The sequence below is a fragment of the Nanorana parkeri genome, unplaced genomic scaffold (assembly GCF_000935625.1).
Source record: "Nanorana parkeri isolate BGI_ZX_2015 unplaced genomic scaffold, ASM93562v1 scaffold55, whole genome shotgun sequence".
Taxonomy (NCBI): Eukaryota; Metazoa; Chordata; class Amphibia; order Anura; family Dicroglossidae; genus Nanorana; species Nanorana parkeri.
In genome coordinates this window covers 1,731,096-1,746,105 of record NW_017306323.1, presented here as the reverse complement: position 1 = coordinate 1,746,105, position 15,010 = coordinate 1,731,096, and the positions used below count along the sequence as shown (strand labels likewise).

At 36.9% G+C, this 15,010-nt stretch overlaps 1 protein-coding gene across 1 annotated transcript in view; it reads left to right on the top strand.

Moving 5' to 3' along the window:
- The window catches only part of WDR72 (WD repeat domain 72), a 150,333-nt gene extending 136,052 nt beyond the window's left edge, over positions 1-14,281 (top strand). The window contains exons 18-19 of the mRNA XM_018575972.1: positions 5,917-6,012; positions 14,152-14,281. Coding sequence (XP_018431474.1) covers positions 5,917-6,012; positions 14,152-14,207 — 152 coding nt within the window. The 3' untranslated portion in view covers positions 14,208-14,281. The remainder of the gene's footprint in view (positions 1-5,916; positions 6,013-14,151) is intronic.
- The last annotated feature ends 729 nt before the right edge of the window (positions 14,282-15,010 follow it).

Genomic DNA, 15,010 nt, shown 5'->3' with positions numbered 1-15,010 from the left:
ATCTCTACATGTCTTATTTTTCTGTTTCTTGATGACTAATTTCCAAGCTCACAATTACCTTCATTTAAATAGTACATCCAAAGCCAAAAGTATAATGTGCATTGTAGCATATAAAGTTTTATTTGGGAAAATACCAACAAATTAATAGAAAAGCCTAACATTATCAATAAAACAAACAAGGTAAGTTAGGTAAAACTACATTTGTATAATTTAAGTTGCTTATTTAAGTTTTCTGAGTAATAAAAAAAGTCTGTGTCTTTTAAATTATTATTGGTTCCTTACCTAAACAATTATATTAAAGAGTCACCTGTTTGTACGATTAGAAAATAATATTTTAGCAGTTGGGGCCCGTATAACTTGTTGCTGAAAAACAAACAGCTATTGTTTATAAAGTTGGCTTGCATTTAAAAACGCTCCTTTTACTTTACAAATTAAAACAAACTAGTTGAAATCGTTAATTAGCTGATATGATTACATTGGGTTTTTTTAAATCTGAACTCCAGTCCTACATTCAGTCTTGTGATTGGCTGACTGATTCTCCCAGAAGTCTGCCCTTATACAAGTATCATTTTTGGCGTCCCTTGCTATAGGGATTTCATTTTTGGTGAGATGCTTCCTAAGGGTTAATTACTACTAAAGGGATGCAGACACTGCAGCTTTCCTTATTACAACACAGAGAGTCCACCAGCTGATCATAATGAACCCAGACCCTCCCATTCAGGGATCATTCAGGGATCCGTTTGGAAAGGACATGCTGCAACAAAAAGGTAGGAAACTGCAACAAAATTCGTTCAGATTCTTGTAATGTACCTAAATCACCCAGAGAGGATTGTTTTTTTCTCAACAAAAGTGGAATTACTCTTTAAGGCAAACAGCTGAGTACACTGTTTAAATACTTATATAGCATGTATTTAAACTGATTTAACTAATTTAAACCTATTTGTAATTTTGTTCAGCTAGTTCTGGGATGTACACAGCCTTTCCAGGCAGCAGACCCATTTGGTGGTCTCCCTCTTCACAGTTAAGCAATAAAGCTAGGTTACCTCTGAATAAAGGGGCAACAGTAGACTGATGAGGTTATCTCTATTTTCTTCAGCATGTGACTCTTCAACATAGTCATCTTAGATTAGAGTGCTGATCCTCCCTCTTCCAGTCTGAGTCCTGCTGTACAGGAGATTTCAAAGAGTAAAATATCCAGACAGGTTCCGGTGCTTACATTAGTTGCTTTTAAAATACATTTCGCATTTTATAATGTGTATATCATTTATTGTTTTTTTTCTTTACTATCTGCCTGCTGATTGAGGATGGTGTGACTCACGTAATTGGTTTAACGTATGTCTTCCGTTGTAAAGCAAACAATGAGCTTGTTTCATGAGCCCAGTTCTCCTATTATAGTGGAGGTGGTTGTCATGTCACTAGGATACAGATACCTTCTGATACATTGTTTCTGGCAGAATAACATTTTGGGGTTTTGAGTTTAAGTGCAACTTCAACTTAATTATTCAGCTATACATTTAAACGTCAAATCAGCTTGGAAAATACAGATTTCTTTATTTCCTTTGGGCAATGAATCCTTAATTTAATGTGGACAGTAGAACAGATTGCATGAGAGCCATGAGATATTCCACATTACTTTCTTCAAAACCCAAAAAACTTTCAGTGTTAAAATCAAAATACAGAGATGAATTTGTTTCATAATCACACATATATAAAATATGTTATCGTCTAGAGTGAAAATATCTATACTTTTATAAATCTAGAGATATTCCCTCTGGTCCATTTTTGTGGTAACCTTTTGAACAGCTTTTCATTTATTCATGTCCTACATTTTCATGTGTCATCTTTAAGACAATAGTGACATGAATAAACAGGATGATAAAAAGAATCACTGAAGCGTACTAAAATCATTTATTGTTTATAAGTTTACAGAAGCATTTTCTTGCAGTGAGTACAAAAGCTCACTACACCAGTACTACATGAATCCATCATTAAATACAGGCAGTACAAAGCAGAAGAGCTGTAAGTGAATGGCAATAAATGTTATGTGGTCATCTCTTAACACTTAAAACGTCATGAAGGAATCAGATCTATGTTAAATGAGCTGTTTTAAAAAAGTGAAAGCAAGAAATGGTCCAATATGATCCTAGTTCAGGTTAGATAAAGTAAGTTAACATCTTTATGGTTCCTGAAAAGAACAAAATTCCCAATGTGATTTTAGCCTTGTCATTGGAGGCCTTTACAATGATTTTTCCTTGCAGCTTCCACTCATAAGCACACTATAGTACAGTTGTACAGTTGTAGGCAACCTTGGCACCACAAAAAAACAAACAAACATCATGCCTCTACCTTTGTGAGGCATGCCTGTTGCTGTCAAGATGTTGCAATGGATCATGGGATATGTAGTTCTGCAACAGCTGGAGTGACAAGGTTGCCTATCTCTGCTATAGTCTGTATGAAACTAAACAGCAAATACAATATTTACATTTCTATCAAATACATTTGTATTATTACAGTTATTTTTGTAAACCAGATACAGGTCTGCTGGCTTTTTAGGTCTATTGGTCCACTGATAACATTTTTGCTACATATATGTGAAGTAGAAGACTGTCAGCTCTGAGGATTTGACATGAATTTAGGAGTCACCTTTTTAGCTTATAGGAGATGCTACCAGTATAAGTAGTGATAGTTGTTTGAGTAATTATTGTAATAGACAAGAAACCACAGGTAGGGCATCAAGGGCATCAGTAGTGCATTGACAAAGTTAAAAAATGTTTTCCATTTGGAAATGGGATGGGGGGATGACTAATTGGAGAAAGCATATGAGCTAAGAGTTACAAAAGTGGATCAAAACATCAAGTGCAGGTATAACACTTATAATAATCATACATTACACATTAGAGTCTTTCTATTTCAGTGACCCCAGAATGTTTTCCCTCCAATTACAATACATTTTAGATTGACTGGAAGTGTCTACAATGTGCATTCTAAGTATGTTAATCGTAAAATACTGGTGCAAATATTTTGACAGGTTAGCCATATGGTATTATAAATGTTTCTTCCTTTTGTTATCTTGTTCTTGCCAAGAAACATATGATGTATCTTCATGTACAGTCTTTTTTCCCAAGTAGTTAGCACTTTGTTTTGCTTTCAGAAGTTTTATAGGATTTTATAAGAATAAAATTGCTAACAAATTTAGCCAATGAAAGATTTTACAGAGGACTATACACACCCCACGGACAGACTAGGCAGCTTTCATTGACAACACTGCTCTGGAGGACTGCATATATTTTTATATATAATTTAATTTATATTCTGTACTTTTGTATGTCATTTGACAACTGTGAAGTACTTAGTTTGCACTGATAATATAATAAAAAAGAGATGCTGGATAGGAGTGAGAATACGGGATGCTCACTTGGGCATATACATTTTGTTTTAAAACCACTAAATCAGCTTCATGTTTAAATGAAGCCCAGTGGTTTCAATAATAATTGATTATCTATAACATTTATGTAGTATCTGTTAACATATTAAAGCGGACTAAGGGGTTGATTTACTAAAGACAAATATGCTGTTCACTTTGAAAGTGATTTTTAACTTAGCTTATTGAATGAGGCAACCCTCTGTACACCTCTATTATCCAAATATGCACGTACAAAAATCCATTGGTAAATTTTTATCACATTCATTAGGCTAAAAGAAAATTCACTTACAAAGTGAACAGCCTATTTGCCTTAAACTCAATTACTAAAATCTCATATATGCTTTAACATATTACTTTAATGTCAACATTTGTATTTAGTCTTTTTAACCATGCAGCTCTCATTTAAAGAATGCCAGGTGATCCTTTCATTAAGATCATTGTTAAGCAACTTCCTGTTATGGGGTGCCAACTGTGCTCCTGCATTGTCACCCTGTGGAGACTACAAGTGCCCCTGATGACATACATTGTGCAGGCATGGTTCTCCACTGCCATTATCAGGAAGTCAGTCCAAAGTACTGAGTGCAGCAGAAACTAGAGTGTGTACAAGAAGTTGCTGAAGAAGGCTAGAGAAGATCAGCAGCACTGTGATGCAAAAAAGGATTAATACAAAATTAAAACAGTACTTAATGAAAAAAAAAACCCCATAAAAGTCAATTGTTTATGGGAGGACCGTAGTGTTCAGTTCTCCTTTGTGGAAATATTGAGACTTTTTCAGTTTAGACATAGTCTATTAGCAATTGGTACCAAGAATATGGGTATAAGATATTGACAAGGTGGTACATGACCCCTCATGTTCTCCATGTGCTGTTTTCTGACTCCCCAGATCGGTGCTGGCACTGTAGCTCCTCCCCTGTGGACATGGTTCAGATTTTCTGTTCTTCCCTTCATTGTCTAATTTTTGGTCACAAGTTAGAACTATTATGCAAAAATTTGTAAACCATGCTGTCCTATCGGATCCAGCTTTTTTTCTGCTCCATCACAACCATTTCCCCCTGTAAGGGTACAAAAGCTCAGTCCTTATTCACTTAGTAACTGCTGCCCAAGCCTGCGTTCCTTCGCTTTGGAGACAATCTGTCCTTTCCACGGTTAATTTGCGTTTCAATTTGTGAAATCAATTATATCAAACTGCTGGCAGACCTTACCAGCTTTCTGAAAGGTTCTGCAAAGAACTTAAATTCCACGTGATTCTACTGGATGGATTTAACCTCTACTAAGTACATCATAATGGGACAGTCTCCTCCTTATCTTCCCTCCCCCCTTGCCCCCCTTCCTTTCACCCAGTCTTCCCCCTTCCCCTTTTTTTTTCCTTTTCTTACCCCTCTTTCTCCTTGCTCTCATTTCTGACTTTCTCTTCCCATTTACATGGTGTTTTTACTTGCAGATTCTTTGGTTCCCATAGATTTATTATCATCCTTTCTCGGGGTGATGAGGTATGCTGACACATGTTACTTTATTATGCTTCTTGGCACTGACTATTCCCCCCACGTTTATACACTTGTTGAATCTGCTCCCAATGTTACATCTACAGTATGTATCTTGTTCATCATGATCTGTTATTTGTATTGTTTTGAAAACTTTTGTTAAAGGGGAACTTTAACCATATCTTTAAAACAACACAAAATACACATTTAGAAATGTTTAATAATGACAATCCACAAACAGATACTTCTAGATAATTGCCCGCTTTTTATTCTTTGCATACCTTTTTTTTCTTTTCCTCCCCATTCTTCTCACAGTGGCCATTTTTACTGAGGGCAGATTAATATTATCCCTTTACTTTCTGAAACTTTGGCACATATGACCATGCACATCATCTCAGGGGAGGGAAATGCCTTTCCTTGAGATCTTGTGTGATTACAGATGAGATTTGCAAGTAATCTGCTGCTGATGTAACCTTCCCAGGATGCAAGGCTTGGGCACATTACATCATTAAGGCCCAAGAGGAGCAGGAAGTGTAAAAACAATAATTATAAGTTAAAGAAAAATATGTTTGCTTAACTAATGAATGTAAGACGATTTCATTTCAGCATACAGAGTTGCATGCTGAAGTGTTTTTTAGTGAAAGGGTGTAAAGGTCCGCTTCGATAAAGAATATATTTTAAAAAATTGTTTATGGTACACAGTCTTTAGCAAACTAAATTTCATCAATTTACAGTTTAGATCTACTTTAACATATACTATAAATATGTAGGGATATTCCTGAACAGTTTAGTATATAAGTGGCAAAATGAAAATAAGAGTACCTGAATACAGTATGCAAGTTTTCATATACTGTAGCATAATGAAAGTAAATGAGACCAAACAGTGCCATAAAAGTCAAAATTCCATAACATTGAACATTTTTCTTTCACAGAACAATCTTATATTGCTAGAAATAATGATTAAACTAAGGTTACGCTACGGTTATAATAAATGTCTCTATATTTTTGCAGCACCTGAGATTTTGCCAAAAAGTGAAAAGACTGTCAACTTCCAAGAGCCAGAGTCAATTCAAGAGAAGAATGTATTGGAGGAGTCAGACAGTCCAGGTAAGAAGTGGCATTTGGACTTAAACTACCATCATTCATCCTTGCTCATAAAATACAACAGAGTAATACCATTTTAGCAGCTGCTGCTGCAAATTAATAATCACCTCTAAGGGTCACCCAGTGTGGAGATGGTTCATTTTGCTCTTTCATCAAGAATTCCAGGCTCAGATTGGCCAAAGCCTTTATGACTAGGAAAATAAAGCTGACACTACCACTTCATTATAATTAGTTTTAGACTAAAGCATTTTTTAAATATATGTGCAAGGTGCAACCTCTGAAAGTAGACTTGGTGTCAGTATTAGAATGGCCGTATAAAGAGCTGAGTGTAGAGGCTGACGCAGGCAAACCCACTTTTACATAAACTGAATTAATTTGAAGCTATCCCAATGCACACAGCTTACCAAGCTCACAGTGCTTATGGTCCTGCTATTATGAATTTAAATGCAGGAGATAACAGATTTTTTTGGCCATTGTTAGGCATTTTTGGATTTATAGGTTTAAAAAAAATGAAGCTGAATTTTTGTATAATATATTGTGACATTAGAGTAATATTTTAACACATTTAATTTTAATTCAAACGTTTGCATGTATGTTATCTGAAGCGGTGATTCATCCTTTTTGGCCTGTCAGTTCAGTTAAGAAATCTCAAAAGGTTGTAGCTGAGTTGACAGGGGACAGCTGACAGTATCCCCTGACCTGTCCCCAAGGAAAAGGCTTGAGATTTCATTTCCAGTGAGAGAGTGCAGCATGTTATGTACCCTGGGTCATTTCAAATTGCCATGAGTGACTGATGGTTGTACGTATATATTATAATACATCAATCCTCTGGTTTAGTATCTCTTGTGCATCACCACCCTAATCGTTCTCACTATAGCATTTTAAGCAAGAGTTTTAGTTACAGTGACCCATTAATCATGCTTCTTCAGCACAGCAGTATAGTAATACAGGTTTAGTTTTGACTAGGCTTGAGAGGAATGTGCAAAGTGTACCAAAACATAACAGCCAAACACCAATATGTTTTCAGTGCTTCCAGTGGTTGCCATGGGGTATTATATCTTTCCAAATTTGTAGCCAAGCTGAGATAACACCTATTTGATAATTGTTATAGCAAAACTTAACAGATATTTACAAATTGCAGTTGACATTTTTGAAAACTCCAAAACTGACATTTTAAGGCGAGGTTGGAGAGGTAAAGTAATAGTAAAGCAAAAGGTTTTTCAGCTATTTCAAATGCCGATGATATCACTTACAATAGATGCTGCTCCGTGATGTGTAAAAGTTTTAGTGGCATACAGAATCAGCTGGCCTTCTGAGCACTGGCCCTGATATCCTGTTTTAGGTCATCTCCTTTCCCTTGCAGGGTCCTATGGAGCCACCCTTGTGTGTATGATAGTAAGCTGTGTGTGTCTCCACAAGCACACAGGCACAAAAGGGCAAGTCATTCCCTCCCCTTGCTCCTCTATCCTTCCTTCCCCATGCTAGAAGATAGAGAGCTGCTGGAAACTGCTCTGTCCCTTGTGATACTGGAAAGGAAGTTTATGGAGGCTGAGCTTAAAGAGTTGAGGCCAGCTATTCAGAGGCATGATAACTGTAAGTGTTTGGACAAAAATGTAAAATAAAAATACTTTGCTGAGTAATGTACAGTATATTTGTTTGATCTGGATTCATTATGGAAAAAATCTGAGAGTTTAATACAGTACTACTTTAATATTTACCATAATTACCCCTGTCTGTACTGTGGTGGCAGATCTCATTATCAGTTGTACACTAGATTTGAACACTGTTCTAGCAAAGGGTTAAAGCTTGAGAAGCTTGGTTTCTTGCATGATATGTTAATGAGGCAAATGCAGTCTGTCCCCGCTTTGTCTTTGGGACAGACTCAGTTTGAAATTGTTCAGAATAGCTTGCAGTGTCCCCCAAAGGTTCGCTCCAAAGAAACCACTAGAAAGGCAAGTAATATTTTTTTAAACTATTTTTAGGCACGCTAGGTATACCAACATATAGTGAGGTTTTATCACATTTGAATGCAAATGTGGAAATACACTTTAAGAAGTTACCTATTAGTAAAATAATTAGCACTTGTAATGAACTATTAGGCAGCTGTACAGCAAATCCATTGCACAGCCCTAAAATACCTACATGCCATTGTTCACTCACTGATACTGAACTGGACTGTGCTTGCCAGATGTTTGTAAATCTATATTCAAAAAAATCTATATTAAAATAGTCAACTCTAAAACTATAGAAACAGCTCAGGTCTCTTTATCAAGCATAGCCAGCTCTGAAATTAGTCTTAAACAATAACTCTGCTTATCAACTTATCTGTTAAATGCCCCCACCCCCAGCAAGAGAACTATGTTTTATACTCACCTGTTCTCACTCATCAGCAATCTTATAAATAGTGTCTATTCAGATGGAAATTTACATTAAAGACAAAATAGTTGTCCAAAGTTACACCAATATATCTACAACATTTGATATTTAAATTAAATATGAATTCATTTGTGTTAGCATATCCAGCTCAGGTGAAAGATATCAGGTGTGACTTATATTCAGCAATCCCATAGCTTTCATCTGGTCATATGCCATAGAGTTCTCAATGGCTGCCAAAAATTATTGCTGAATAGAAGCCCAATAATTTATCTGTCAGTGCTAATACAAGTAGATGGCTGCTTAGTTTGCCATCTCTATTTATCAAGCTGGGTTTATTTAAAGTGTGTCTAAATCCATTTTTCTTACATTTTGCCTGTATCCTTGCGGGAGAAATTTAACCTTTCTATTTGTCTTGGTGACCACTATCAAAGGGACTAAATGTGAGAGGAAATCCCAAATGTTGAGTTGTTTCTAGATCAAGAATAGAGTAGAATACTTCCTATGTTAAGGTGACAACTGGATTTCCCCTCTCTTTAAAAAGAGTTCCACACTAAGTAAAGGGAAATGCAGATAGATAGATAGATAGATAGATAGATAGATAGATAGATATCGTAAAAAAAAAAGAACAGGGGTTTTAACCCTTCATTATGCTGTCCAAAACATAAGAAAAAAAATGGCTTCATGTATATTTAAAGAATTGGAGAGGCAAAACAAGAGCAGTCACATTATGAACGTGAGCTGAGTACCACTATACTTGATGGGCTTGGAAAAGATTTGTTGTATTTAGGGTTTGGCTGACCTTCTGACTAACTAATGGTGATATTCTTGTGCATAATGATCTATTAATTATGACATTGGTCATGTATGCCATATTAAACTTTTGATAAACAGGCTGCATGTCAGCAAACCATAGCAATAGCCAATTGCTTTATTTATGCTATGGCAAATGCTTTGCTAAATGTCAAGCTCCCATTATGTGTTTTATAGCTGACAGGCCTTACCGACACACTTGAGTTTGAGAAAGCAAGTGAAAGCATTCATATGACAAACACTATGGTCACCTCTTGTAATGATCTTTCAAAATATCTTCTGTACATCAAGGTTATCTTACTATAGGGATCACTGCTCCTAGTAAACTAGATAACAGCTTATCACTATCTGAAATATAGCATTAAAAGAATGCTTCATACCTGAAGCATAAACATAAACATGGTTTGCATTTGCATCAGTTTTGCTAACTGGCGCAAAATAGCAATATAAATAAATCACTACGTGCAAAACCTGAAAGTAAAAAATCTGAAACATTTATATTTAGCTATATCCCAAACGCTCAGTTGTATACAATTACATCCCAATAATTGTGTATTATTGTTTATGATTGCTTATTTTGAGGAACGATGTAACAACGGCAGCCAATATACAATGCTTTCCCACTTACAGAAGATATATGAGGCACACTCAAGCTTGAACAAAACTGATGACAAGGATCCAGATTGAGAATAGGATTCTTCAAATATGGTATCATTATATTGGCAGTAAACAATGAATTGCTCTTGCTTCCCTGTGTGTCCATCCCTGAATTTTAAAACACTGTTCCTTATAACTCTGGAAACCTCTGGAGAATTCTGAACTGGTCTCAGTGCCTTCCACCGAGAATTTGTGGCTTGGTTGCCATAGTGACATCGTATTTCTTCAAGAATTGTTCATATTGATCCGTGGACAAGCGTAAATGGCTGAGCTAGTGAGGAGAATAAAAGGGGTGGGGAGCACAAAAATGACCAGAGGTTACGGGCTGGGAATCAGTTCAGAGAAGGCACACAATACTAGGTGTAGAGAAAGAAACTGTATCATTTTTTGCAGGATTTTGGTTTTTGTACTTGTGTGTCATTGTTTTCCTTGACTATAGAGTGAAAGAAACTTGTTAGTCACTTGTCATGTCAGATCTTTGGTGCTTGTCCTGACACAGCTGTCAGCCTCTACGCTCTGTGTGCAGTACAGGGGCACACAACAAAGAGCCAGGAACATGAATTATTTATTGACGGCTTGGTGGATGAAATTCTGTGATAAGAAATTAACACACTTCCAATAGGGCACAGGGCAAATCAGGTTTGATCAGGTAATTGCACACTTAATTCTGTGATATGAAGATGCTTTAAGGGACAAGGAATTCAAACAAACACACTACATCGTATGACATTTTCAGCTCCAATTCTATTGTGCCTCTCATGTGTGGCCACGGTTGACCTTCATAAAAAAGCAACCAAACAATTCTACTTAATGAATCTAATTTAATTAATCTGTAACCTGTGCTTTAAGTAAGGGAAGACAAGGCAAATATAGCTCACTTCAAGAGCAAATCATTTGAATATAAGGCAGGTAAATGCACAGGCAGGTATAACTATACAAATGTTTGAATAACGTAGCTAACGCTTTATTCACAAAAAAATAAAATGTCTGTTTGCATGTCAATGAAAAGCAAAAAAATAACGTTAAACACTAAAATTATGCAAAATTTTCCCTGTAGTGTAACAGAACATAATCATTGTGCAGGAATTCTTTGTCCAGTGCTTATAATCTAGATCTTATTTAGTAAAACAATGCAAGGAGAACAGTTAAAAGTGGACCTGAACTCAAAAGTGAAGATTTGCTGTGTTTTAGGGAACATCTAGAAATGTTATCTGCCGCTAAGCAGTACCCTAAAAAGCTACTTTTAACCTGGAATTTCTCCTGTGTATAGAAGTGTACTTCCTGGTATGTGAAGGTGCCTAGGCGCTCCTGTGACTATAGCCTCATTGATGTATTTCTGCAGTGTGAGATCTAAGGTACTGCTGCCCTGACTGCTAATCTCTCACTACGGTGTACAGCTCACGGGTTCTCCCAGCTGGAAGCTCTGACATAAGAAAGTAAAGTCCTGCCTCTACCAAGATGGCCATGTTCATACAAATACACAGAACAAGGCATGGTAATTCAATAATAGAGACAGATTAGCTGCAGGGAGACCACAGTCTTTTTGGACACAGCTTTAAAACTTCCGTTCTTGCATATTCCCTAATTAGAATATATCTTGCTTTAGTATATTTATGATATAAGTATTAAATAAGTCTGTGGCCTAGTAACCCATACTAACAAAACAATTAAATAGTATAGTTGACACCTCTAGGTATTCTATTCTACTATTTTGCAAAGCTCTCCCACAACTCAGAAAAGTGAGACACTCTGGTATGGAAACAGCCTTTAAACCCCATGGTTCCTAACTCTGGGAGAAGAGAAATCAACTTACTGCAATGTTGCATTTCTAAGAATGTGCTTTTTATTTAGGAATTGCTTCAAAGAAGTGCACTTTCAGACAAACAGCACTTATTCTTTTTGTCCCCCCTACTCCCCTGACCTGACAGATCCCACCTTCCCCCTCCACAGATGCATACTCATCGAGATCTAAAGCCCATGGCCTCCTATTTTTGTTGAGGTGCCATGCCCCAAGTCCTCTCTTTCCTGGCTGCGCCTGCACAGAAGGGCCCCATAAAGGGCTATGGGCTGGTCTCCCAAAGTCTATGGGGTCCTACTGTCCAGGCACAGCCAGAAGAGAGAGGACATGCTGTGTGGAATGTAAACAATTCTACAAGGCAGCAGGCATTGGATCAAGGTAAGTATACATCTGTTGGGTGGGTTGGATCTGTTAGGTCAGAGGAGGAGGCAACAAGTGGACTTTGGTTTGAAGTATATTTATTCTTTTAGTATTTTTGACTAACCCTTTCCCCAAAGTAGATCTCATCTGAACACATTCCCATCCTTTAAAACTGGGGTCTGCAAAACAAACAAATATACTTCTGAATATATGTTTTCTGCTTTAATGCATAAAATGTATGGGTGACTCCCTTGAGGAGTATGAGCTCAATTTCCAATTCCTGTGTTTTTTTTACAAGAGAGATAAATGTCAGTTATTTTATTTTTTTATAACTGAATATTTGTACTAACTGCATTCACATAGACTTTATACAATTAAGCAAATGTATACAAATTGGAGGAAAAAAGGTATTTGTGTTATCTGCAGCAACCCATCAGATTTTAAGGCAAGTTAGAACAGTTTCAACAAAATGATCTAATATGGACAACAATGATACTCTTCCTATGCTAATCGTTATCTAAAGCCTAATGTCTTTGTATTAGTTTTGTATAGGGTAGAAACTGGTTAGAATCCCTGTCAGGTTTTTATTGATGTCTTTGTTCCCATTAGGGAAATTCCTTTTATTTGACCCAGTGACCATTGGCATCTGCATTAAAAGTGAGGAAAAATCCAAAATTGTGAGTTGCCATCAGAACAGTAATAGAGAGGAAATCTGCCAACGGTGACACTTGTCTCAATGACAACTGTCTAAGAGGGGATTTTCCTCACTTTGAAGACATTGAAAATGAAGTTGCCTCACAGATGGCTAATGTGAAAAGCTAAGATATAAAGGTTCTGTAAACTCAGCTTGTAAATGGAAAGAAAACTGATTTAAACATTGTAGGCATAGGGAAATTATTAATGATTTGTATTCTGTATGGTCTAAGGTTGTACGGTATGTAACCCAAGAGCTAATCGAATTATCTCCATCACAAACCATGCAGAGGCTATGGGGTCCAGGCTGGGGGAAAGGGGGGGCTGTCAGGACCCCTGAGATGACAAATGTTGGGCTGAAGGAAGCTTCCCTTTGTGCATCCTAGGATCCAGGACACACTGCAGAGAAGCAGCAGGTGCCCAATTCTGGAATTCTAAGCATTCTAGAACTGGGCACTGCTCAATTAGGCATCATGATATTGTAGTTTAATGTCTCCCCTGATGCAGAGTAGCTACAGGCCTTTCGTCAGCATTGGTGCCCATCAGGGAGGGAAGTCCCATTCTTGTTGCAATATATTTTGGCACTGTCCCCTGCACAATTTAACCCCCTCAAAAAACAGAAATAGATGGCAATAAAAAAAATCTTAATTCATGCATATATATATCAGTGGTTCTCAAACTGTGGGTCACAACCCCTGTTGAGTTGGTCACCACGTGCATTCTGCTGCGCTAGGTGAGAGGCAACTCAGCCTCCTTCTAGTGCAGCAGTGTCATTTCTCCCACCAGATGTCGCTGCATCTGCCATGGTTTGGGGGGAACCAGTCAAGTGATTTTGGCGGCTGTACAGCTGCATACATCACTTGTAATTAGCTTTCTGCTCCTACCCAAACCCCCTGCCACCGCCCCATACAGAGAACCTGCCACCTCTAAATGCCATCACGCAGGGTCCTGTTATCTCCTGTGTGATAGCAATAAAGTTAAGTGAAAAAAAGTGAAAATAAAATAAAGAAAAAAGAAAAATTACTAAAAAGTTAAAAAAAATAAAAAAATTATAAAATAAATATTAATTAAAAAGTAAATAAAAAAGTGATAATCTTGCTTTTCCTGAAAAAAGTATTTATTATTAATAATAATAATAATTTATACAGCTCTATCATTTTCTACCACCCTCTACAGAACTTATAATGGCAATAACAATTACAAAAACAAATAACATTGTTTAACTTAATCCAGCTGGCTCTAGCGGAGCTGAGGAATGAGGTAAGTATTCCTTTGCATTACATTCCTCCAGACTAAATGAACTTAAATCATGAATATTTGGAAGGAAGGTACACAAATGTTTTCAAGCTTTAATTTAACTTTCATAAAACACCCCCTATAAGTGACACCCTTGCATAAAAAGCTTTACTGTCTAGTATCTAAAAATGTATTTTGTTTTGCTTTTGCAGATGACATGAAACAGAATCCCTGGATGTCCAAAGTGTGCTATTGTAAAGTATGTTGAAGATAATGTCTTCCTGATCTGCATACAGTAAATGTGTATTATATATGACAAAATGCTGATTATCTGGACTGGATTGGAAATCATTCTTTCTATTCTTACTACGTTGTTAATATTAAGCACATTTAATCGAGAAAAGATCTGTGTTTAATTAATCAAGATTTTTTAAAGCAAAATAAAATCGACTGAAATAATATTGTAATAATTTAATAAAGTAAATGGTTACTGCTTTGTGTTTGAATAATAACTGAACTCCAGCCTTACCTTCAGTCTTGCACAGTTGTGCAGGCTCCTATCCTGTGCTTCACACAATTTGAGCTGCAGCAAGTCAGACAGAGCCTGCCTCATTTCCTGGCTGGAAGATATCCAGCATTATCTAGCTCTTTTCTCTTCAACCTTACTGAGCTTATAATTTTTTCTCCTCTCCGTGTTCCCTCCCCCAACTTCCCCATCACAATCAACAACACTACGATCAACCCCTCCCATCATGCCAGGGTGCTCTGTGTTATCCTTGACTCTGAGCTCTGCTTTCAGCCCCACATCCAATCACTATCCAAATCTTGCTGACTCAACCTCCGTAACATTTCCAAAATACGCTCTTTTTTAACAAACAAAACCACAAAGCTTCTAATTCACTCCCTTGTAATCTCTCGTCTCGACTACTGTAACTCCCTCCTTGTTGGCCTACCACTAAGCAGGCTATCCCTACTTCAGTCTATCATGAATGCTGCTGCTATACTCATCCACCTTACCAACCATTCAGTGTCTACCACCCCTCTCTGCCAATCCCTCCACTGGCTCCCACT